Source organism: Malurus melanocephalus, unplaced genomic scaffold (genome assembly GCF_030028575.1).
Source record: "Malurus melanocephalus ecotype Western Australia unplaced genomic scaffold, MMel_1.1 scaffold_62, whole genome shotgun sequence".
In the NCBI taxonomy this organism is placed as follows: Eukaryota; Metazoa; Chordata; class Aves; order Passeriformes; family Maluridae; genus Malurus; species Malurus melanocephalus.
The window spans coordinates 1,695,242-1,720,715 of record NW_026623294.1 but is presented as its reverse complement, the minus strand read 5'-3'; the positions used below and the strand labels follow the sequence as shown (position 1 = coordinate 1,720,715).

The 25,474-nt window shown below is 34.2% G+C and overlaps 1 protein-coding gene across 8 annotated transcripts in view; it reads right to left on the bottom strand.

Moving 5' to 3' along the window:
* Positions 1-25,474, bottom strand: part of VPS13B (vacuolar protein sorting 13 homolog B) — a 423,643-nt gene that overhangs the window by 155,540 nt on the left and 242,629 nt on the right. For 6 of the 8 annotated variants that reach the window (XM_057366267.1, XM_057366262.1, XM_057366266.1 and 3 more), the window contains exons 28-30: positions 24,606-24,747; positions 22,390-22,798; positions 16,885-16,996 (exon numbers count right to left, since the gene is read on the bottom strand). In XM_057366267.1, coding sequence (XP_057222250.1) covers positions 16,885-16,996; positions 22,390-22,798; positions 24,606-24,747 — 663 coding nt within the window. Of the gene's footprint in view, positions 1-16,884; positions 16,997-22,389; positions 22,799-24,605; positions 24,748-25,298; positions 25,366-25,474 lie in introns of all 8 variants that reach the window. The other 2 variants (XM_057366269.1, XM_057366268.1) reach the window with 1 other exon arrangement.

The window sequence follows — 25,474 nt, the reverse complement described above, 5'->3', positions numbered from 1 at the left end:
AGCTAAAATTAAAGAAAAGCAGCAGGTAAGAAAATTCTAATATTGCAAGAAGAGAAGGTTCTCACAAATGTCTAATTTTTTGTACATGAYCCTGGGTACATATTCTGCCATACTGAGTGATATATATGTCTTCCAGGATATGGGAAACTTCAGCTTTGCTTCTCCACCCTGCCATCTGTCCATAGGGAGACTTGTGGTTTAACAAACAGTATTTTATGACTGCCAGGATGTTGGAAACCATTTATTCTGGTCTGGATCRGTACAGCAGACTTTCAAGTGCCATCAGCAGTAAACTCCAATTCTCACTGTTTCTGACTCCTTTCCCCAGGAACTTTGCCACATGTGACTGGCTTTGTTGGCAGCTTCTCCATCTCCCCTCTCCAGCTCAGCCTCAGAATAACTCAAATACTGTCCCATCTCCATATTTGCTGGCAGCATACTCTGGATTAGGCACCAACACATTTTTATTAAGTGAAAATATAAACTGAGTATAGTAAGGCTACTTTGCTTAATATTTTTCTGATTAGCAAGTGATACTACTGATTACAGGAATCTGTTTAACAATGAAAACTGCATTCTGTCTGATTAGCCCTTGAGTTGAGCTCTGTACAGCCAGATAYACCAACATTATCTACAGAAGATAATACATGGCAGATATCCTACAAGTCAGAGTGGTTAAGGTACCTTCATATGTGTAGGACTCTTGTAAAAACAAAACATCAGTGGTAGCTCTATGAGCAAAATAAAAATGACTGACCACTTCTTAACACTTACATAGTGGACAAATATATCACATCACTAATGCAAAGGAAAAAGTTACTAATTGCATTTTAATTGAATATGTTTTGTGTTAACAACACAAATAAGTTCCAACTTTATAATGATTCGCAGTGTTTATCATTTTTGTAYATAGACTTAAATCAGCTGAGAGGCAAGTGACTTGTACAATTAGTATGATGAAAAAAGAAAGACCAGTGACTGAAATATGCAAACAACATATGCAAAATTTTCTTCTGATTGCATTAGATGGCTTCAAATAATTGATACAGGGATGCAAAAATACAAGTGTAACAAGTAACTTTCCTCTTTTTCGAATTAATGTTGGATAACAGTCTGACTTCTACCTCTTGGGCACTGGTTCTTTTTTTGCTCTGTATTCCTAAAGAGATAAGTATCACTGACAAGAGAGGAGCTGGTGTAAGYGCTTAAAAAGCTAAAGAAGAGGATAAGGCAACAAAAAACTAAAGATCATTAGGCAACACAAGAATATGCATATGGGAACTCAGTGCTTTTAAAAGACCAAAAGAAAATTCAATTAATTATGGATTAGTGTGCCCTAAAACATGATTCAATACATGAATGCCCAAGTGCCTAGAGAAAAAAAAAACCTGCATGTACAGAATAAATCATCAACACTCATTATCACCTAGAACAGTTAATCAAATAAAAGAGCCTAAGATTTCAGTTGACTGTTGTTAGGTGTCTTTTAGTCTCCACTGTGCCAGAGTCTGGAATAAGTATGTGTTAGATACATGTTTAGAAAATTCAACCTTGACAAAAGTGCTCAAATTCTGCTATTTGAATTCACTCTGAGCTTCCRGARACTTCAAGCACAGTACAGAATCAASTACTATGATGATCRTGGTTCCTGACAGAGGGTGACATTRAAAGAAGATATTCAGCACCTTCAACAAAGCTATCACAATACTCTACCTGCAACTGTTTCCCTTAAATAAGTCCAATCTAGGTATTAAATAGTCACATTTGAGACATATAGATGGGATAGTTAGAAACACAGACTTATCTCCTCTCTGCTTCTAGAATTTTCTAGCTCCGCAGTAATTTCTCTTCTACAGAAAATAATTATATCACTAATCAAACTTTTTCTAAAATACCTGAATATACTATTTTCTTTTACTAATACTTTTCAACACAGCTTTTTCTTGCCAAGCTGAAGCAGACAGGTGCTCCCTTAAAATTASTTTGTAAGCTTTTTCTTAAAAACAGACAACACAGAAAAACCCCCTCAGCTCTTAAACAAATTGCTCAGAGATGAAAAACTGTAAAATTACAAAAAACTTTTCTCTAACTAATGTGTCTTTTACTTGCCCAGACTCATCAACTGCAACTACTGACTCATAGAGATATTTATTTCATTCCAAACAATTATTTAATCCCAATCCTTTTATAAAAGGACTGACATCGATTGGGCTACCACAATGCAAGAGGAGAAGAAGAAGAAATCTGGTGAATGGAATTCCATGGTTTGTGCCTATTTTGCTGGTGTGGTTGACACCGTCTCAAATGGGTCAGAGAACACTGTCAGGGTCAGAACTAGAGGTGACAAGTCCCAGCTGGAGGCATGGACTTGCAGAAGAGCAGAGCCTGCCAAGTCTCCATATGTTGTGCACAAGAACATTTGGAACTAAGCAGACCCCTTTGGCCAAACTGCCATGGGCCTGAAGGACATGATTCCCTCTTTGCAAGGCTAGGACATGCCAAAGGAAAATAGGAGACACAGGTTTCATTCCTGTTCTCTCTAAACTTGCTAACTGTATCTCTAAACAACAAAATCYACCTCTTCAAGAGTCTAATTTATAGTGTGAGCAATAAAGTCAAAATGATTTTGTGAATGTAACTAATTGCACAGAAAACAGTGTGAGATATTTGATCTAGAGTGCAATAAGAATACAGAGATCTCAAATAGAGGTAAAAATTAATGATGGCTATTTTTTAATTGACATTCTATTTGTTAATTCTATTTTGTGACTACTTAAGTATTTTTGTTTTGAAACCTTATAGTACCTATTCAGAGAAAAAAAATTAAACAACACCCCCTCACAACACACTCATTAATTAGAGTGGGGGTGCAAGGTGGGTGCTTCTATAATTCCATTTGCTCTGAATTTAGGAAGGCCAGATTTTAGTGAACTGGGCCACACCAAGGTCAGCAGTACATTGACCATATAAAAGCTACTAAACACATGAAAAGAATAACAATAGACCACACATCAAATGTTTTCGCCCTGAGCTTCCTTTGTTAGTCCTATGGACAGGAAATGTTCTACATATCCTGAGAGGTGACCAGGCATTTAAAAGTAGTCCCTWGTTACAAAGGCTCTGGTAAAATAATTAAAATAATGCCTAGAAAGAAGCTGCAGAACTTCTGCAGAGCAATTGTCTTTTAGAGTTGTCTCTGGAACACAGTTTGAATGACCCTATGACAATAAGGTATGGTATTAGTAAGCTATGAAGTAATTTTGGTCCCTCTCAAAAAAAGTGTAAACTGAAACAAAGCTGAAGTTAGCAGCTGTGCATGTAGATGTCATCTGTTTAATTACTTCTGTAATTTTATGGTTTAAATTCCTCAGCAAAAATAACAGTATGAACAAATCTGAACTTTTAAAAATCAGTTTTTCATTTTTATACTGTTTAATGTTTAGACAGTTTGAGGAATCTCTTTATACTTTTGAAGCATTCACCCAAATTCAGGAAGCACTGTATAAATATACACTTGACAGACTGTATAAATGATAAGTATGCACAATTCCACAGGAAGGTCTGTGTGATATTTTTGGATGCCAAATGCTCCTTGGAAAAAACCAAGTGGAATAGAGGTTCTCTAAATAGTGGAARTCTGGGGAAGGGACTAGCAAAAAAAGCCACAATACAATACAGCCTAAATACTTTTATGCTTTTGTTTTATGGTAGAAATAATTTTATCTCAAAACTTAATGCTGTTTGGCAATCAAAGGAGCTTTCATTTCAATTTTAAAAAATATTTTCTGTCTACTTGCTTTACCATACGACTAAGACAAATAATCTTGTGATTTTCCCATTGTTTTCAGCCTTTATTTTACTTTGGTTTAATTGATTAATCTAGTTAAGGCGTGGTATAAATTCACCTGGAAATACCTGGGTGAAGTTTCACTGAACACAACCTTCATATCTGATGCATGGAATTTCTCTAAATGGTGCGGTACAACCTGGTATAAAGGTACGGGTTGGAAAGCAAACTGTCCTCAGTGTGTTTGATAAGATGACATGGGACAGGATTTCTTTTTACTGCTGTGTCAGTATATCAAACTCATACCTGGACATCAATCAAATAGTATCTGAAGCAGAAAAGAACATTAAAAATAACCTTTACATTAAACAATGTGCATCAGTGCCTACTTTCAGCATGTGTCTATTGCAATGGATAATGTTTATAGSATGGATAATACAGGAAACTACTCTAAAACACGAATATTGAACTTTCCAAGTCAATTCATATTTCTCTTGGACACTGATTACACTAGTTCCTCAAGATGCCACTTGTAATTTTTTCTTTTCATACTGAATCACCATATTCATAATGGCAAGCAGGAATATTTTTGAAATAGTGCATATGGTATTATAAAGGAAGTCAATAACAGTATTACAAATAACCTTCCTTTAATTCTCCTTTCCTGAAGTCTTGGCACTTTGTCTTTTTCAACACCCCTTGAAAAAAACTCCTGATATAAAAACTCACTCCATATGAATCAYAGAATATACTGTCTGTCATGTTAAAGCTGGTATTTTTTCTTCCTTAAAATCCCATTAGATAATGGTTAATGGCACTTCCTAAGTCAGTACGAATCTACGCCTAACAAAATATATTGAAGGGGAGTTTTACTTCTAAATACGCAATTGAAGAAGGGCAAAGCGAGAATCAAAAAAGATGCAAATCTACTCAAAATATCCCTGTATACTCACAACATCAACCATGAAAATTACAGATTTGGATGTCAGGTAGTTCAGTGAGTCAATGACACAGCCAAAACTTTTAAATGGTGGTGGTTATACAGAAAACTTAAGAGTTTTATTTTTCTGCCTGAAGCTAAAAAACAAATTGCAACGACATAGCACAAACACACAAACAAATACACTGCCCATGTGGGAAACAGCAAATTCCATCATCTGYAGTTTGAGCCCAGTTTAGTAAATATATTCGGTTACACTCCCATAAGCTGCAATGTGTGAAGAATACAATATGTGGATTAAAAAAAATTATTTTTGGAAAACAACTTCAACAACACTTGCAGTTACATAATCTATCAGGCATTTTTTTACTATGCCAAAACACAGAAAAAAAATCAACCATTGTAAGCTGTCTGAATAAAGTGGGTCAAAGCCRACATGCCAGAGAATTGTATTCCTCTGTATTTTTCTTGAATACATATATCCACAGATATATACAGTTCCATCCKTAAACTGGGAAACCAAAAAATTTCAAATTTGCTTTGCAGCTGGATTTGCTAATTTACAAGTTTCTTCYTGCTCCTTGAAAAACTGCCACATACAAAGATTAAGTAATACTAATCAACAGTTAAATTTTGGTTATCACAAAGAGTTCCAACCTATTCTGTTCCTATCCCACAAGTAAAGGGCATACCTATTTATAGATACTCCTATATTCTATTTGTACCACCCATTTCTTTTATAATGCTGGAGAACACAYAATACCAAGCCAGAAAACTGGAGTATCTGTGATTTATGCAAATCACTTAGATTGAACTTAACAGAGATGCCTGACACTACCTCTGTATTTTATTACTCTCAACACACACTTGTGTTAGCCATTAACATACCAGTGCYTGCCATTGCCTTCACACAGGAAAAACCCCAAACCCTAGCAACAAAAATATCAGTGGGTATGAAAAATGTTTTGAGAGGCTGAAGAATGGTACACTTTGTGCACAACAACTAATAAAAGCCCATAAGATTACAAAGCAATTCTTAAAAAAAAATTTTTTTTTTTTTTTTAAAAAAAAAAAAAAAAAAAGAAAGAAAGAATAGCTTCTGAAATGTAACAAAACCACTGTACATGACTTTCTAATTTTTTTTTATTGCAGCATAATCAGGTTTAATAGAACAGTAAGAGCTCAAACGTAACAAACATTAAGTATGACTTTTGATTGTACTTAAGGTGGTTGAGCTAAGTGAAGCTATATTGGAAAAATCAGTTAAGACCTAGGAACCATGCTCACTTGAACAGAACAATTTGAGTTGTYCAGGATAACTGCAACATGGATTTAATTTTGCCATGGGACCTCGGAAGAGTATCCCATAGAGAAATATGCTAAAATAACATRTTACCATTCTGTATATTTCTGATAATCCTTTTTGTTAAATAATTGAAAACTGAAGTTGAAATACTTAGAAGCATTAAATGAAAGACATTRGCAAACAGTTTTGCAAAAGAAAGAAATCTCTCCAAAATGTAGTTTAAGAACTCTGGTATGAATTTGTCATAGATAAAACCCTGTGAGGGACATCAGAGAACCCACAAATATTTATGGAATGAACCGCAATCTGTATACAGAAGTTAACAAATGTTTCATTACAAACGGGATATGCTTTTCTCAGTAACAGAAGCACACAACCTGCATTATATTTACCTTGAGATCCTGTTAGAATGAAAAATGCTACAAGAAAAGAAGTCTGCTTTATATATTACTGGAAAATACTTTTCAACAAAAAGCATTTGTTCAAACCAGATCTGACAGAAATTGTATTTACTCACAACCAGTTAAGAAGAAAATCGTATAGAATAATGTTTTAAAAGCTCTCCTCAATTCTTTTAGAATAAGTTATTTACTGCACCAAGACTTTTRGATGTCATTTTTCAGTATTTAAGATGGAAAAGCAACCTTGATATGTGAATTCAATCATATATTTTAARAATCAGCAAAATATGGGAAAAAATATAAGGAATTTGTGTGAAGTAAAGCAACATCACTTAAATAATTCCTACGTAGGAAACAATCCAACTCTTAACATGGCTTTAATTTTTAAGAACCAGCTAATTATTTTCTCTCATGTTAACAGAAACCCAAACACCTCCCTCATTCCCCCCTGTATGTTACAATAACAGGCACAATATAGAGCTACTCGGTAAGGGAAAAAGAAAGATTAAAGAGATGTAACTTGAAGAAATGTAAAAACTTCAATAATGTTGCTTTATAACACAAAACACAGCTCATATAAAAAATAACTCTATCTTTCATATTACCTTTTATTTCCCAGTTTTATCTGAAAAAAAAATTCATTGCATTAAAATTGCTGAGTATGTAAACTGTGAAAGGTATCCTGGGATTTTTAAGTGGTATTTAATGTGTTTTYTCTTTGTCTCTGTGCCCTTTCTTGTTTACCTTTGTAAACTATTACAGTCTATTAAATAATGTTAACGCTGAATCTGAGAACTTAAAAAAATTCTTAGTACAGTGTCGAATTCTGTTCTGTTTCAAAAGCCCAGATCATGATGGCAGATTAAACAGATCCAAGCCCAGGCTGATAAAATACACCTTTTTGCCAGGGCTAATCCTTGAGTGCTTATATGGTAGAGGCTCAGGGTAATAACCTAATTGAAAACAATTGCCTGATTGGCCCCAACAATTTTTTATTCCTTTCAGATCCCTCAGCCAGCTCCTTACATAGAAGTACAAACAAAAACACCATGGATAAGCAGATCTTAAAAGAGCTCAAATTTAGATTTACAATTTAAATGGGTACAAAACTCATTGCCCAATGACTGAAGGTAAAGTAATGTTAAAAAAAATCGACTTTTCATAGAACAAAGTATAGCGTATAAGCAAAGCAGAGACAGCAATGCCCTTGTGAAAGTTTTACTTTACAACTGCAATTTATTTCTGACCTTAAATTATGACGATGGCATCATAATGAGTCAAAGAAATGGCACACATRCTACAGTAAATTATACAAAGTACACAGACTTTGCAGACAACATTTTGAAGAGATGCATCCCTCCTGTCTGCCTCCGAAGTTCACAGCTCAACTGTCCAACCTGAGAATTTCATGATCTGAACACACAATCCAGTTTAAAGGGAGTCTGGAAACCCATTCCCAATTTAGCTCTAAATCACATAGAGGTGATCGAATGAATGATACCTTAATAATAAAACAATYGTAACCACACTGTAAATTGAAATTTTTTGAGCCTTAACTAGGAAATTAAGCACTAGCTGTGACTRGCTTGCACAAACACATCATATTTGGCACTGAACTGGCACACAATGCCAGGGGAGACCACTGCATTGTCCTACACTGCTGAAGAACAGGCRCCTCCACAAGGTGCCCGAGGTCAGAGTGGTTCTCCTCACCATGCCTCAACTCCAGAGCCCCTCCCAAAYATGTGAGCAAGTTGCCATGGTCTTCCAGGTCAAACTTGAATGGTTTTGTGAGATTTATGAAGCTGCTCTTTGAAATCTGCCTCTAGAGYAGGGCTTTTGGGCACACATAAACACATCTCTGTGAATCTCCACAAAAATAATTTCATTGCTTCTCCCCACCCCTCCACAAGAAGGACTGGGATGCAGCTAGTGACAAGAACACAGTAGTGCAAATACCTCAGCCAAGTCAGAAGCAGAAAGRAAGGAAGTGTTTTGTAGATAGAATGTGTATTAAAACAAAGTTGTGTCCTCAAAGTTGTGTCCTCAAAACAAAGTTGAAAGTAAAAATAAATCACTGAAGAAGGACATTATATTTTGTAGTAACATATTTTTAATATATGCACTGTTTAAGAATTACTAGACTTCAAAAATATTCTTACTGATTCTAAGTGTTTCAACTTTGAGCTGTTTAAACCAATTGATTATTCCTTTAAAKTCATTTTTTATTGCTATGTACTAGCTTTTCTCTTCCCACTAACATATCTAATAAGGTTTCCAAAAATGCAGCCCTGATTAGCATCAAATGGATGCTTAAATAATATAATGACATTGCTCTTTGATAGGAATGTTTCTATGAAGTGTATTTCAATTTCCTTTCTATGAAGAATTGCACAAAGAAAAGAAAAATTAGTGTAAGAATCAGGTTCTGTGCTACTAAGTGGAAGAAAAAAAATAGAAAGTAGGTGTGTATATTGAGAACAGAGTGATTAAACTGACAAATTAAACAGAAAAGTAAAATAAAAAATATTTTCTCCTAATGTTTTTGGGTTTTTTTACTCTTACATTATAAGGAAATGCATTTCAAATATATGTATCTAGGAAAACGATTTATGCCAAAGATTCCTGTAGAAATCACAAAAGAAATATCAAGTAAAAACAAGTTCACAGTTAAAGCTGAATGTTTCTAAAGCYGAATTCCAAAAATAAATTTAGCTTTGAATAGCTTTTGGTATTAGATAATTAACAAGCTACATTTCTGAAACTAAATGGGTAGCTCCAGCTGTTATTTTACAATTAGTTTCCACTGAGAGTTTTAAATTAATAACTGCTGCAATAGCCTCAAACATGCCAATGCTAATTAGGAGTGGTGTTTCCATGTAATGCTATCCATATATATATATTTTACTGGGCAAAAGGTCTAAGCAGACTTTTTTTTTTGCCTCTCTGCTAAAGATAGAAGAAGAGAGAAATGTAAAGCAGGAAAAGACTGTACTTCCAAGCCCTACTCCTGTAGGGCTACTATGAGTAGTGCAGGATTCTTATGGAAGATAAAGACGACTTTCCTAAGTCTTTAGTCAACTTTATGCTAAAAACATGTTTTCAAGTACAATAGCAAAGAACAGTATTTAGAACATGCTATTTAGTATGAACATTTTGATTTACACCTTAATTCAACAGTTAATAAATCTAAAGATTATGAAATGCAAAAAGAAACAAGATAGTATATTAAAATGATATGTCGAGAGAATCTTGTTTAAAAATAAAAAGTATCTTGAGAAATAAAACTATCCTGGCTTGAAATCTGAAAAAAAATCGTATATAAATTATAGGAAAAATTTCAAAATATTTGCTGTTACCATTTTATTTTTCCTTAACATAGGAATATAAGAATGGAAAAGGATGCTAATGCAATCCCATTTCACAACTTCAATTCCATAACAGAAATACTTTTWAAAACATTAAGAATTTCTTCTCTTTAAGTTTTTTCCTACATAATATTACCTCTGCAGTTTTAACCATTTTGAAATTCACAAAAAACTGCAGTAGAGATTTTACAACATACTAAAGCYGTCCCATTTTCTAATGCCCTAAGGTAGATATGGACAATTTCATAAGCAGCTCACATTTCCCTAAGAAACTATGTGCATGCATTTTTTTTTAATCCTTATCTTTGTTGCCTTTATTCAAAGAAGAAACTCTGGACAGCATTAGCTAATTCCTTGTTTGCCTACCAAATAAGCCTCAATGAAGTATTAAAAACTAAAAAAGGCAAAATAGAAAATAAGTCTTAATAGAACCTTTGAAAAACAATCAGCTCTCAAAAGGAAATTATTCATATTAGGTCCATATTCTGGGAAACATTTAGTTATCTYAATGCTAACTTCTATGCAAAAGAAACCAAAAAACAAAACAGTTTTTAAACTGCTATTTGGTTTGAAAAGAAAAATATCAAAAGTTAAACTTTTTACTTATAATAAAGTTACAGAAAATCCAGGCTTTTTGTGACAACAATTTCAAGGTATAATTTTTCAAATATAAACATGTCAAAATATTTCTGAAGAGAAATGCTTATAGATGTGGGTGCTGTTGAAAATTTTTCAAAAGCATTTGATTTTCCAAACCACATTTGAAAGAAAAAACAGATTTCCACACAGACTGCTGGCTATGTATGTGCTTCTTTCATAAATTCCTTGAATCATTTTTTCCTTCCTTTCACTCCAGCACTATCAGCACAGACACAGAAAATTGTTTATTACTCCTTATTTTACTGAAGGATTTTTGTTAACCAATTATGGGCATTACATGAATTATTACTAGCATGTTCTAGACAGAGTTCCTTGAACTGAAGATAAATAGCAGATATTCTATAAAGAAAATAGCTTTGCTTTGCTATTTGCAAATGTTTGAGAGTTAAACAGTGAAAAACCCTAAACTACAGAAATTAAAAAAAAAAAAAAGAAAATGCTTTTATTAATAATCAGTTTAATGAAAAAAACAATAAAATCTACAGCTACCTTTTAATAAGTAAATTCTTTACATGAAATGTTTTTTGGGAGGAGGGGCATGTCTAAAGAATTTCCATTTACATTCACAAATTGGAAACAGTCTAGGGACAGCTTTATGCTTTGATCTATGAAAGATCTACACATGAAAATGACCACAAAACACTCAGACCTGGACTATTAAGCTTTGATATATGACATGAATGAAATCCTTGGATCTCAAAAATGATGAATTCAGAGCATGGTCAACAATTAGGTTCTTTATTGGCCAAGCTGAGGAAAGCTTGGGATTCTGCTTATCTAAATTCCCAGAACTTTTTAATTTAGCAGTATTATTCCTGACTTTATAAGTAAGACCTTCACACAACAGCCTCCAAACAGCTTCTGTTCTCTAAGCTCTTTGTCAGCAATTTAATTTCTGCATTAATGATATTAGATMATTATTAAATTAGTTTTGTTAATATTAAATTAATACATATTAAAAATTAACACAGTAACTCAACATTATTTTACTCTAGCTGTTCATGGTGACTCCCTAAAACTCCATTAATTAAAGTTTCATGACAGTTTGCTAAAAACAACCATGTTGGGGATGGTCAGCAATTACCTACATAATTGATCAGACCATTTGCACAGTATTTGGTGTAACAGGGCCCTTATCCCAATATAGAAGCAGAACTTAATGTCATCTGAATTACAGCTCTGTGGCGTTTCATATTTAAGCATAACCCTACATCCAATTATTACTTTTTCAGTCAGAGAAACAGAATTTCTGGGTCTTGTGATGAATTTTTCTCAACCATTTTCCTATTGGAAGCATTTCTGCTGGTAGCTTAGCACAACTAGTGCTATTCACTCTTCATACCCCCAAAACAAACACTTAAAAAAAATTAATTTAGTGTTTATGTCATGTTTCCACTGATTAGAAGTGGTCAATGATTCCAACTATGCACAGCCTAATTGCACTAGGCACTCTTTGTACATACAGGAAAACACTGTTGTAATCTAAATGRTGACAAAATTCTCTCATAGAATGTGAGATAATTGGGCAGAAAAGTGGTCAAGGCAACTACAGACACATCTGATTAATTACTTCCTTAGAGCATTATAATTTATTCATGCTGATATTCTCCATTAGCCACTTYTATTAAAATAGAAAGAACTTTGGAAATGGCAAAAGGAAAATGTATGAAGACACACAAAGAAGGAAATGTAGCCTTTTGAATTTSCTGAGAGATGCCACTCTGCTGCAGCCATTTCCATACATGGAAAAGAATGTTCTCTCCTGGTCCCTTCAGAGTTGCTTTGTAGTCATCAAAAGTCTGTTAGTTTGATAACTAATGATCAAATATCTAAATAATCTGCTGGATTTTCTGTCTGGAGAGAGATGTGAGCAACTTGATCTAATTGCTTTGAGTAGGAGGGTGGATTAGATGAACTAGAGAAGTCCCTTCCAAATATAATTATTTCATGATTCTATTCTTACCTTTTTTAAACAGAATCAGCCACATAACTCCTTTTAGCACTTTCCACATAAAAYCATGCACTTAAGTTTTCAGAAAAGTGCTCACTGCAAGCAAGAAATCTTGGATGTCCTCCGAAGCAAACCAAGTATTGCTACAAACACCACGACTGCTAAAAGTTGTGTAGTTCTTACTCCCATTACACTAACACTGTAGCAGAAGCAATCCTTTCATATCCATAGATGAGATAGTTGTATTAAGATCGTGAAGAAAGAAACTTCAGATAAATTTTTTACACTAGACACCAGAGAGCCAAAGAAGAGCAAGCCCAGGCCTGAAAAATGTGACTTTTTGCCTCCAAAAAGATGATTGTTTCTGCCTTTACTTAACACCATTTATAAAATTTCTCTCCAATGTAACTTACCCAATATCACATAACTGACTGACCTTCCTTGCATCAAGACATTAACATGATTTCCCTATCTCAATATCCTTCCTTTCCAACACTGCTAGACCTTTTTCTGTTTCGTAAAATGTACTGGATTATGCATTTGGCCTCTTCAAAAGTTCTAACACAATCACACAAGCAATAAATGACCACATCATTTTGTTTTTCTGCTGCCTCCCTCACTCCCAAGCCCAAGTTTAATATCATCAGGTAGTTAAAGACTACAAATAGTTTTCTTCTTCACTGCTTGGCAGAAACTTCATTGACTCTGACTCYTTCACAGTTTCAATTAACTGTTCTTCCCTCCCTTTAGCCAGGCTAGGAAGCTGCCTTACTGGATTYTTATCCAAAATCTCCTTTATTCTGCTCCCTGGCCCCACCCTAAGGCCTTCTGATAATCTACAGAGTTCCAATCAACAGAACTGGCATACTTTGATGGGAATGTATAGTTCTGGTCAYATTTGTGGAAGACAAATACAGCTGGAACTGAAGTTTAAGAATCAGAGACATCATTAAAACCAAGAAACAAATTCATATGATTTAGCAGAAAAAAAAATCGAAAAAGAGACATTGTCTCTTACTGTCACCAGAGAAAAATGTGTCACCATACTTCTTTCAGGAGCCCTAAATTTGCTGTTATGATACATATATCTTTCTTCATTACAGATTAATAATCAAAACTAAATTAGTTTCTATGGGAGGAAATAGGCTAATTTTTACATGGTTACTAATTTTACATTGTTACTAATTTTTACAAGTTACTATATCAGTAACTTCCAACAATCACCTGAAATTRTATTTGTGTCCAAATGTTTAAGGCACATGGTTTTTCCAACATTCCATTTTCAGTTGAGTTCTCTCTCCAAGTTAGCATGTAAGCTCTTTTCCCTAAGACATAATAGATGGAGTCACTTCAGCTTACAGGCCAAAAGTGGTCTGGTTTATTTAGTATGACCTGCAGCTGTACCCAGCTTACCTTTCATGCACTGGCATMGTGCTAATGATGTATCAGCCTATTCAGTTTTTTGTGTATAAATTTATAGGACAAATTCAAAAGATATTTGAAAATACGATTCAGCCTCTAGCCATGAAAATGTTTCTCAGCCTTTCCTAAAAGAACAGTTTCTAAATGAGAAGCAAAAATTCTTCTTTCTCATGAAGCAGTACAAAAGTGACACTAATTGCATGTGGTTGCAGTTCAGAACTAAACAGAAGACGGTTTAAAGCAAAGTGACACCACAAATAAAGTTTGTATCCCCACTCCAGAAACACTGGAAAGACAGTGGTTCAGACAACAATTTATTTTCTTTTATTCTATTAAAAGCAGCAGCATCAAATTAGAGAAGAGAGGCTGGAAAAAGACAGAAGATGACGTGTTGGGATTATTAGAATGCTATAGCTGCTAATTCTTCAGTAACCAACTGGCTGCTGTAATTTATTTTTTTAGAGTCTCTTACACTGGATATTGTACTACTTGTACCTCTGTTAATATTTACTAAGAAATCTTTCACRTAAGTACATGAGGTATGTATCGTGTGGGTTTACTCATTTTACTACTCCATTTTAAACCATTCTGTATTAGCTCCAGGTTTTTTACCTAGTACCATGTAGCATGGGCATGCTAAAAAGGGCAAATACTTTGTTAGAAGAACTCTCACATTTGGAGAAACAAATACTAACATTAGACTTATCATCTGTTAATAATATCCCACTAGCTTTCTTTCCCCTTGTATACAGACTGCATATCCTGCCCAAAAATACAAACCCCTTTGTATTATTTAAAAAAACAAACTGAAAAATGGTGTAATTAACTTCACTTAGCACTCCAGCAGTCTAACAGCAGTGACTGCCATGTAAGACAATGAAGAGATATCTTCAACCACACTTCTATGAGTATAGTTTGTTCTGGATCAAAGAATTTGTACTTAGAAAATGGATCTAGCTCAACCCCAAACAGGAATCTTAACATTTTAAATTTTACAAATATTATTTTTTATTGTTTGAAAAAGTTGACGCTTGCCTAAACAGATTAAATAGTCACTTTCTTCCCCAAACCAAAGGACCACCCACTATCAACTTCAATATTGTCTCATAAAACACTGCAAAGTAACTTGATGCTCTGCTCTGATATGTCTTAAAAACAGTAAAGCTAGTCTGATTGGATGATTAAAGAAGGAAAGAGAAGACMAAACCATTTGACAGATGATGAGAAATTAGGAGTGTGGTGACTGAAGSAGAGGAAATCATTAATTATGTAAGAAAATTCAGAAAAAAACACAGGAAGCATGATGTTGGGAGACTGATCACAAACTGCCAGTAGCAGTCAGATGAGAGATGTCTCTGGCCCAGTGCTCATTTCTACCTTATCCATTTGGTGCCGTGATTTCTAAAGGARGACTGGTACACACTGTAACTGCATTAAAACTCTGAAAACCAAATACACACTGCACAAATCTTGTCTGGAAGACGTATATAAGATCCACAGGACCATAATACAAAAGAGCATCAGAACCTTTAAGTAAATGAGTGATTTGAAAAGCACTGAATTTCAGCATTTCAGGTAAAACCACATATGCAAAGACATAGACTCAAAAATGTTAAGTAGCACAGCTTCATTGACTGTAGATGTAAATCAGTTGCTCACTCACTGGTTTGTAATGTRCATACAAGGAATACTGCACAGTTCCCCTCAGTGATGGAAACAACCTTATGGAAGCTGGTAATCACAGATTCCAGGGAATCCCTGAATTATGATCAGGGATTTTTCTGATAAAGTTTTTTTTTTACTATGAGGAGAGTGGACTCTTAAAGCAGGTATCATATGGAGGTCTTCCCAGACAGAAAGGGCAGAAGCAGGAAGAGCCTGTACAAATGTCTGGAAGATCTCTTACTTGTGAGCACACTGAGAGATGTATCAGGCCCTGCCAATCAAAGCCATTGCTAGTGCCAGGCTGTAAGATTTCTTCCATGAAAGCTCCATAATACAAAAGATATGATGTTCATTTGAAAACAAAAGGGGAAAAAAAAACGATAAACTACTATAACTAAACATACAAGCAAACCCATTAATTTAAATGTTTCCACATGGAAACATGAAGAAAAAGACTCTCTTACAACTTCTAAGTGAACAGAAGTGAAATTGGAGATATTTCATGGTCTCCTAAAAATCCGAGTCTTGACAAAAGTAAAACTTGCTGTCATTTTCAAGGCAGTAAATGTTTTACTGCTGGGAAAAGATTTTGATGTTTGTAATTTCTATTGAAGAGCACTATGAAGTAGTTAAAAATATTGCCACATCTGAAAAACAGACCAACGGGAAGTATAAGACACTTGTTCATCTGTATTTCTGTGACTTTTCTCACTTGGTATTATTTGCAACCCTACTTTCATGTCTGGCAACAGTGCCAACTCTACTAAGGATCATATATTACTTTTATCATGTTGATTACATATGTTCACCAGTTTTGCTGCCTATATATGATTAGTGTGGTTTGCACATACTTAGTGACACAATCCAGAGCATGACATTTTCACAGAAAATGTGTTTACTGGGAAAGAGCTCCTTAGAAGTTTGCATTCCTTTAAGCTTTGATCTACATGACATCAAGAATCCTACAGTTTGAATATATGTTTACCATTTATATTATTAAGATCTATCTCCTTCTCACTATATGGCTACTGAACACTTTGGTAGTCACAAAAAATTTCCTTTTCTCTAAGGTGAACTTAGTAGCAGCTGAACAAAAGAAAGCCTCTTAAAATGTTCTCATCTGTGACTTTAAACTTCATAGTGATTTGACATTTAAATTCTGTTATTCATCAGCACTTCACAGCAGAACTTGATTTGTCTAAATGGATTTGAAAGCCCACAAGTGAAGAAAATCAGAAAAACCTGGTTTTGAATATCAAAAGATTGTATGTGAAAAGTATTTTTACAGGCTGCACGTACCCRTTTTATTGATCAATTAACTTCTCCCAGAATGAATTTTTCTGAGACCATATATGAAAAGCCAAACCCCACCCCTGACACTTACTGATAAATGTCTTTTCTGAGCACAGCTCTACTAAGAGGGTTGTCAGCCTGAGGAGCCATAGAGACAGATCCAATCTTGAGAACCAAAGTGTCTTCTTTAATTGCTGGATTAGCTGTAGTTGGAAGAAAATACAGGTTTCATTAGAAGTCAAATGCACATRAAAGGAACACTGAAAAAACGTTTCTTAAAAAAATACGTAAGAATATTTGCTACRGATTCAGTTTTGCACAGGAGCAACATAAAATCAATAGCCCTGCTGTGATACACAAAGACAAAATTATTGTAACTCTCRTTTCCCCAGAGTTTTATTACACTACCGAATCCTACTCGGTGACTTCTCATTTTCTCTGATACTTTTTTTGGAGTTTTTACTCATGCTCTGTTTGTTTCTCCAATAATTATTTGCTGAAATATCAACATGTAAACCACTCTGAATTGTGCATCCTTTTTATTATGGGTCTAGATCCTTTAGATGCGAAACATGTCAGGATATCACAATATAACCATCCTGGTAGCATTTGGAATGAGCTGCAACACACATGAAAAGTTCAAACACAAGGACTGAAACAAGAGAATCTGAAATCTGACACAWATACAAAGAACAAGATGTAGTACTGGACAGTAAATTTCACATCAGTAACAAAATTACTCCAAGAAGCAAAATCTCAGCTTTCCACTTATCTCCATAATTTTCAAATTTCAGCCACATGTAAAGTTTYTCAGTTTAAAAGCAGTGGTCATAGCAGACAGAAAACCAGTGTTCTGCCCAGAAATAAAATAGCACCACATTTTTTGTAGAAAGCTAACCCTGTCAGCAGACACAGACAAATCATTTGGATAAGGTTGTGCTCAGACTCCACGWAACTAGGAAACTCTGGAGCACATGGGTTGCAAGTTCAAAGAGTTCATCATCTGAAGGGAAATGGTTCACCCCAACACCTGTGTGAGATGTAACAAGGATGGAACAACATCACACTTGCTGCCGCATCCAAAGAAGTTCTGCAAGACTCTCATATGTGAGTTTTGAAAGCAAGACTATAGTAGAAGAATATAGTTTAAATATTTTACTGAAGTGTGAAACACTTGGTGTGGTAAGAACCAGCAAAATCTATAGGTTTACAAAAACGGCTTCTTCAGACCCATTAATGTCTTGGTGAAAAAGACACCATGATTTGCAGCCAAATAYATATAAAGACAAGTGTATCTTTGAACAGATCTAACAAATCACAGAAATTTCAGAAATTCTAATATATTTTGAAATGATTTTAGGGAATACCCCAGTAAATATGTGGCAAAGTGGGAATACATGTTATGATACACAAATATAACAGCATACAAGTGATCTATTTAAAAGAACCTCATGTACTTACAAAATAGAGTCATGTCCTTTAGCTCCCCAAAGCAAAACAACTTACAGATGGTTTGGTTGCCAGAAATAAGGCACAAAAAATTAAGCTAATGAAAACATCCMTTTTTTGACTAAATCTGAAGTCATATTTTTAAAAATTAGTCAGGCATTGTACTAAATACTAGAATACTGCCAACGTACACTTAGATGTCAGGTATTTGCTTTCCAATATTCACATAAGAAAATGGAGAGAAGGCATTAAATATACATCTGATGGTAACAGCAACTTGATTGGGTGGCAAATGCCTTACTCTTGGGAAGTGGTTCTTAATAAGATCTATCTTGGCTAAGAATTTTAATTTGTTTCTGACAGTTAACAAAGCAAAATAAACACAGGAATACCCATAACGGTCTCTACTTGTGTAAATATTTTAGGAGTTTTTTCAAGGCTGGGCATGGACCTTTTGTGCAGAGTTTAGTGAAGGTCAATAAATTAAGCCAATTTTGAACCCGCAATAATTAAAGGCATTAATATATTTAGCTGGTTCCTAAAGAGTCATATGACTTCAAAGGACAATTTGTATCTCCATTCATGAAGCCATGCTTTTCAAAATAAGGGAATAATTAAGTTAACAATCACATGCATTGCAGATAATAAAAAAAAATGAGCGGAAAACATCTATGCTACATTTTAAGAACATACTTACAATGTAAGTGTACTTGCAATATAATATTGTACATATATGACTTTATCCTTACAATATAAGTACAATCTAGGAAAAYCTTACAGACTCAAGTGTGATAAGGYTGTTCACAATCTTACTCTATCCACTCAGTCATCTTTTTGCTGAGCTAAATAAATTATGCTCTTTTAATCCTTTATTTTAAGCCTTCTCATCTAGCACTTAATATTTGTGATACTTTCCAGCAACCTCTCTACTTTTATCAATACCCAGTTTTATAACAGAAAGAAAACTGGATGTGATATTCCATCATCTGCCATATGCAGAAGTACACCTACCTTCCTTATTTCTTTTCACTAAACCCACKGTGACCCTTGAGCCTTTTGCAGCCACTGTTTCCCAGGACAGCCTCCCCAGTCCTGAAGACCCAGTCTGTATAAACTGTTGATTTATAATTTAGCTTTAGAAGATTTACTGTATATTCTACAAGCAGTGATRTAAGCACAGTAACCCAGATGCACAGCCTCAGGCAATTCTTTGCAACATTTGCTGATGATAGCAGCAATGGTTTTATATCTACTTTCAGACTATTAAACACCAATTTCACTTACTATTCCAAATTGATGCATTTTTGTGGTTTCTTTTTAGACTTCTGGTTAGCCATTTTTAATTAATTTGACATTTCCACAGATACAGCATGGGGATGTATTTAAATACCATGAGACACAATGTCAAACTCCGTAGAAAAGTCTAAGCATATCAAATCTTTGCAAACRTTTTATCAACTAGGAATTGAAACCACAATGAAAAATGGAAATCAGATGTTTTTAAAAAGTCTAATTTTCCATAAAACAATATTTATTATCATGTAACAAATATGAAATTCTTTATTAACTGAATCCTGTAATATTTTTCCTTTATGATCTCTGAGGGAGAGCAGTAAAACTACCTGTTTTAATTTTATTTGAACATTACACTTTTCATTTTACTAGATATACCTTCAGCTGTCTAAAACCTGTTCTTCCAAGGTGTGTTAAAAATTAGCCTCAGAAGACCAAGATCCCTGAGCACAAGTTACTCAGCTTGACTGATCTGAAACTTTAATAGTAAGTGAGGAGGATGTTACAGACCATATGTTACGACAGACTTCAAAGTAGAGAGTCATGCTCATGTGACAGGAATATATCACTTCTACAAATGCAGGACATACATTTATTCAGTATGCTGCCTTTTCTTTTTCACTATCAACAAATTTATCATGTCCTTTATAGTGATTCCTGATATTATRCTCCTAGTACATACAAAAAAGAGTTGCTATTGTCCTCAAGCCATCCAGATGTGGATTCTTTTCTGTCTTTACAACTTTTTATTAGTTTTTTGCAATTTACAATTTTTACTTACAGTCTTCTGCTATGCAGTAATTCTTCCTCCTATTTGTCATATATTGCTTTTATATATCTAGTTAACATTATTTTATCGCTAAGTAAGTGTGGGCTGTTGGCCAGAGTTTGAAACACCACCTGATGTATTAACAAATCAAACTTGGAGAAAGCAGCATTACTTTAAAGCCAAGGATGGAATTCTGCCCTCAAATCTACCACGAAAACAAATGTTAATTTAGCGCTGTTGCAAAAACCATGAACCTAAAATATTATYAAATGGTGTGGGTGTAGTCATTCATGCACGTGTGCAAGTTCCTCAGAAGAAAAAGCATTATTTTGATGATTTCAGTGTTTGTTTYCCATAGTTCCTTGTGCAAGTTTGGGTTTGGACTGCATGAGTAAACAACAGATTTGCCTTTTTTTTTTAACTATACAGGTAAAGCCACAATTAAATGTGGGTTTTGGGAGAAGRGTAGTGTTCATAGCTACCAGTATGCACAGGGTGTGACCAGCAGACAAYTGACTAGAAGAGAAACTGAAATAATTTTTCTACTTCTGCTGCAGTGATTACAAATTGAAACACAAGTCTTATTGGATTGAAAATCTCTCCTAGTCAATAAATGATGAATGGGGGTCTTATGCTCTGACCTACCACACCAGAGATGTGGGTCTTATTCAACGCCTGCTCCTTATTGTTTCTAATTTCTATTGTTCTTGAAGACAATAAGCAGGAGAAGAGAGAAGCAATTTATTTAATGTACACAAACAAATGAAACTTYGGGAAAATCTGGGGTGAAAGAAGGAATGAAAGAACAGTACCGATTTTCATAGTGACGCTATTTCAGAGTTTTCCAGTGGGAAGTGGGTAGCTGGCTTTYTTATTAGTTTAGTCTGCAGCATTGTGCTTTAAAAGCTTTCAGTTTTTCTTCCCACTATCACTACTTAACCATAGCAATTCTGTTCCTCCCATGCATTATTAAGCAAGAAAGAGCAAAAAGATGAAGTTTCTTTTATAATTCTTTTTTAATGAAGTATACAGCTACAGAGCTACAAAAACATACTTTAAAAAAAGATTTCCTTGACAGCATGCCCTAGAACTCCCTTCCAACTAGAATCATAATTCTTTCTTGCCAAGACAGCCAGTCTAATTTTATCTTCCTGTGTTTTCAGCATTCCCAGTTGGAAAATTGTAGAGGATGCTGGCAAAAAAATGATCTATGTAAATTCTCACTGCATGCACTTCTTGCAATTAGGTTATGAGAAAAATCTAAAGACTATACTCTTAGGATTATACTGTGTGTTGTTGTACATAATGGTAAAAAAATATCCCCCATACCTACAGAACTTACGTAAACATACCAGGATACTAGTAAAACACTACTTTTTTTTAATCTCTAGAAGARTTGTGAGAAGTGAATGTACTCCTACTAGTTGTGACATGGTCTAATTTTAACATCAGCATTTCTATATATAAAGTTTGTAATAGGGATGGTAATGTATTTTTACATACAAAGGGAAAACAATATCTTACAGAACAAGTATTATCCATTGATCAAATAGCTATTTATGAACGGCTTACACTACCCAAACTCTGCAAATACCTGAAAGCCTCTTGCTGAAAGAGAGCTGAAATAGCTTAAACTAAAATGCTCAACTGCATCATCTGTTKGGCATCATCCACAAGGCACATTTTAATAATATTTTCCAAAGTAAACTAGAATATCTACCTGCTTTACTACTACACGGTTTTCCATATGAACTGAGGTTCCCTGCTTACACTCCATTGCTGGAACAGGTGTCTATGGAGCACTGCACTGACATCAGGCTAATGAAAGCTGACACAGAACCACCACTGCAGAACTGCATTCTCTTTCCACTAATTATAATCATATTTAAACGCAAACTCTATAGGTACCAGGAAAGCAAGAATCAAATAAATTGCTAAAAGAAATTTTGAGYGAATGTGCAGAGAAGCAGCATGAATGTTAGATGTTGCCTAACCTTTAAAACTGAAGCAGTGTTCAGTGATTTAACTAGAGGTATTTGTCTACCATACTGAACAGCAAAAAATCTCTAACATAAAATACTGTACCTTCTGCAGTATGATGATCTTCCTCATTTTTGGGAAAGAAGACTCTTATTACACCAGTGTTGATATAAATCAGAGGCAAGTTGCGGGAAGTCAGAGCATGAGTCCTCATAGGTTGCCCCGGTGACTTCCTTTTCTCCTTTTGACTCCTTGGCAACCTGGCTTGAAAAATGCTTGCAATTGCATTTAGCAAAGGAAAAGAGAGGACCACATCAAAGGCCTGAGCAGAGAGAAGGATCTCATGAAGAAAATGAGGAGAACCGTCAGTGTGACCTTCTGACAGCTTATGGAATGTTCTTCGTTCATTTCTCGAGATCAGTTTATGCCGGACATTTTTTGTCACAGCTTTGGTATAAGTGAGAGAAAGAAATCCATGTTGCTGATGTGACCCATCTAATAGTTTTGCAGTTGTCTGTTTCAATGAAAAATAAATAAATAAATAAATAAATAAATAAATAAATAAATAAATAAATAAACTGCTGCAAAAATCCACATGTAACATTCATCAATTACCATACTTCCAGTTAATGAGGATGTTTAAGATTCTATGTTTTCTAGTACCCTTCAAGTCATTTAATATTAAAAAAAAAAAAAAAAGCCAAAACATCCTTCATTATTTTGAATGCGCATGTCCACACTTCTCTGCACTGGGTCATCTAAAACTTCGAATTTCTGAACACCTTTTTCTTTTTGAATTATTTATATTTCACAAAATTCATATCCAATCAGCCAACCCCCCTAYATATTCAAGAAATGAAATTCATCAAATCTTTCTGATACTTTTTAACAGTTACATATTTTGATTCCTCCTTCATTTAAAATGTTTGTAGATCTTATCCCTTTGCATTGTTCCTACTGAACATGGTAGACACCATAATTGTTAAAATATCAATTGGGTGCTGAGATGGCTTCAGCCCATCTCAGCATGGGTGTATAAACCACCCTTAGTCAACTAAACAAGTAATGAACTGGTTTTGCCTCATTACCACTGAGAATTCAAAGAAAATAGATGTGCCACATGCTAAAGCACATAATTTCAAGATAAATTGCATTATACTTTAAAAATAGGAGATTCCTTCACTTAAGAGGGATTTGTGTAGCTAAAGATGACAACTAAATGCTTAGGTCCCACAAAATGTATAGAACAGTTTCCATCTTAAAAGTGTTTTTTGTCATTGTTAATGATGGAAAAATGTAAAAAAGCATTATTTAAACAATGTAATAAATACTTTATTGTAATAAAAAAATCTTTAAGACTATTTAAATATTAGCTTTAATCATGTAAGCACAAATATAAGCAACTATATTTGGCAAGTAGTTGCTTCTTTCAGCAGATCTTCTTTCAGATCTTAATCAATCTGAAATCAGTTTAATTTAAACATTGTTAGTAGAAGAACAGTATCACTTTCTTAAATAAATACGACACATAGATTAAATGGTGGAAAACTGGAAGATTTTGCAATTAAATGAATTAAAACAAATTGGTAATTTACATAAGAACTGAAACAAACATAATAAGAGAAAGTATTCCAATCAATATTCCCATCAATATWCATGATGAAAATAAATCAGACCATCCAGAACTTTCACTAACATAAAATAATTCCAYAGACCCACAGATTAAGAGGCCAATGTTATAACACAAAAAGTACTTCAAACATAAAGAAGCAAGAAGAAAATGGCTTAAATATCTCACACTGAGATATTCTGAATCAGCAAGTAATGCTCCAAGCATTTAAAAGAAACTCAAATATTAAATTGTTAATTGTTGCATTATCATAATAAGAGAAATTATTTTATAAGGCTGCATAAATGTATACTGCAGTAATACCAAGTATTTAAATCCCTAACCAGGTATCAGAATTACACTTAAAAATGCAGTATTTAGTACTGGCTTTTACATATTTGGCCTTCAAACGTACTGTATGTTCTCACTTCTAATATAAATGGATCTCACTGACTTCAGTGGTCTGTTCTTAGATACAAGGTTGTGAACCACTAATCCTCATTTCCTTATCTACTAAAAAATGGCAATTATTACTAAAGGATAAGATGGAAATAACACAAGTAACATAATCAATACAAGCAAGAAATATATTCAGTACAAAAATAAATTAAATKACAAGAAATTAATTTAAGGGKKTTTTTTTTCTTTTGTTTTTACTGGCATTTATTAGTGAAAGTTCTGTCTTAAAAAAATTTTAAAATAAGATTCTTACAGAGGGAAAGAAGCCAGAGAAGTTACTGAAAGGATCCTGCTTGCTTATAGGTCGAACCAACAAGGTACGTCTGTTCAGCTTGTCAGTACAGGAAAGGAACACACCTCCATATTGCCCCAGAGACCAAGAATCTTCCCCAAGGCTTGAGATAATGACCGAGGCATGGAAGATAGGAAGATAAAAAAACAAAGAAACAAAAAAAGGTGCTATAAGCAAAAAATTTGTTTAYATTTAGCTTGCATGTTTTGATGTAACTGCAAGATGAACCTATGCCACACCTTTTCCTAAAAAGCTGAAATTCAATCAGATCAATAAAAAAACCCCGAGATTTAAAAAGGTAACTGTCAAATTTTATGCGAAAGGACAACCTATAGCAAGAGGTCAAGACACATGAGAATAAAAGCAGAGTAAAATCCTGCAGGTAGAAAAGGGACTTACCCTGGATTTTCAGCAGACAGCTTTAACAGAACAAGGAGGAGAAAGATTACAAGAACAAAGACACTGAATGTAAAGCTGTACCCATATGTTACAAAAACAATATTATTTAGAAAAAGTCATCTTTTAAGTGTTAAAATGTGCCTTGTACGATAGTTCTTGTAATAATTCTTTTTAACATATAGAAGAATAAAGTGAAGTACATTGCTTAAGAAGAGTTATTAAGCTAAGCACCTTAGTTTACTAAAGAAATCTCACCAAAAGCTTTTCTCTGCATTGTAGAAAAATTCCTTCAAAATGTCCTGACTGCCAATCTCCCCCTGGCCTGGAAGACAGAAAGTTCACCTTGTCTATTCTCTGCTTCTGCTTTTAGTCCACAGAGATTCACACACAGGAAAGGTACTCCAAATAGATTAGAAAATATAAATATAAAT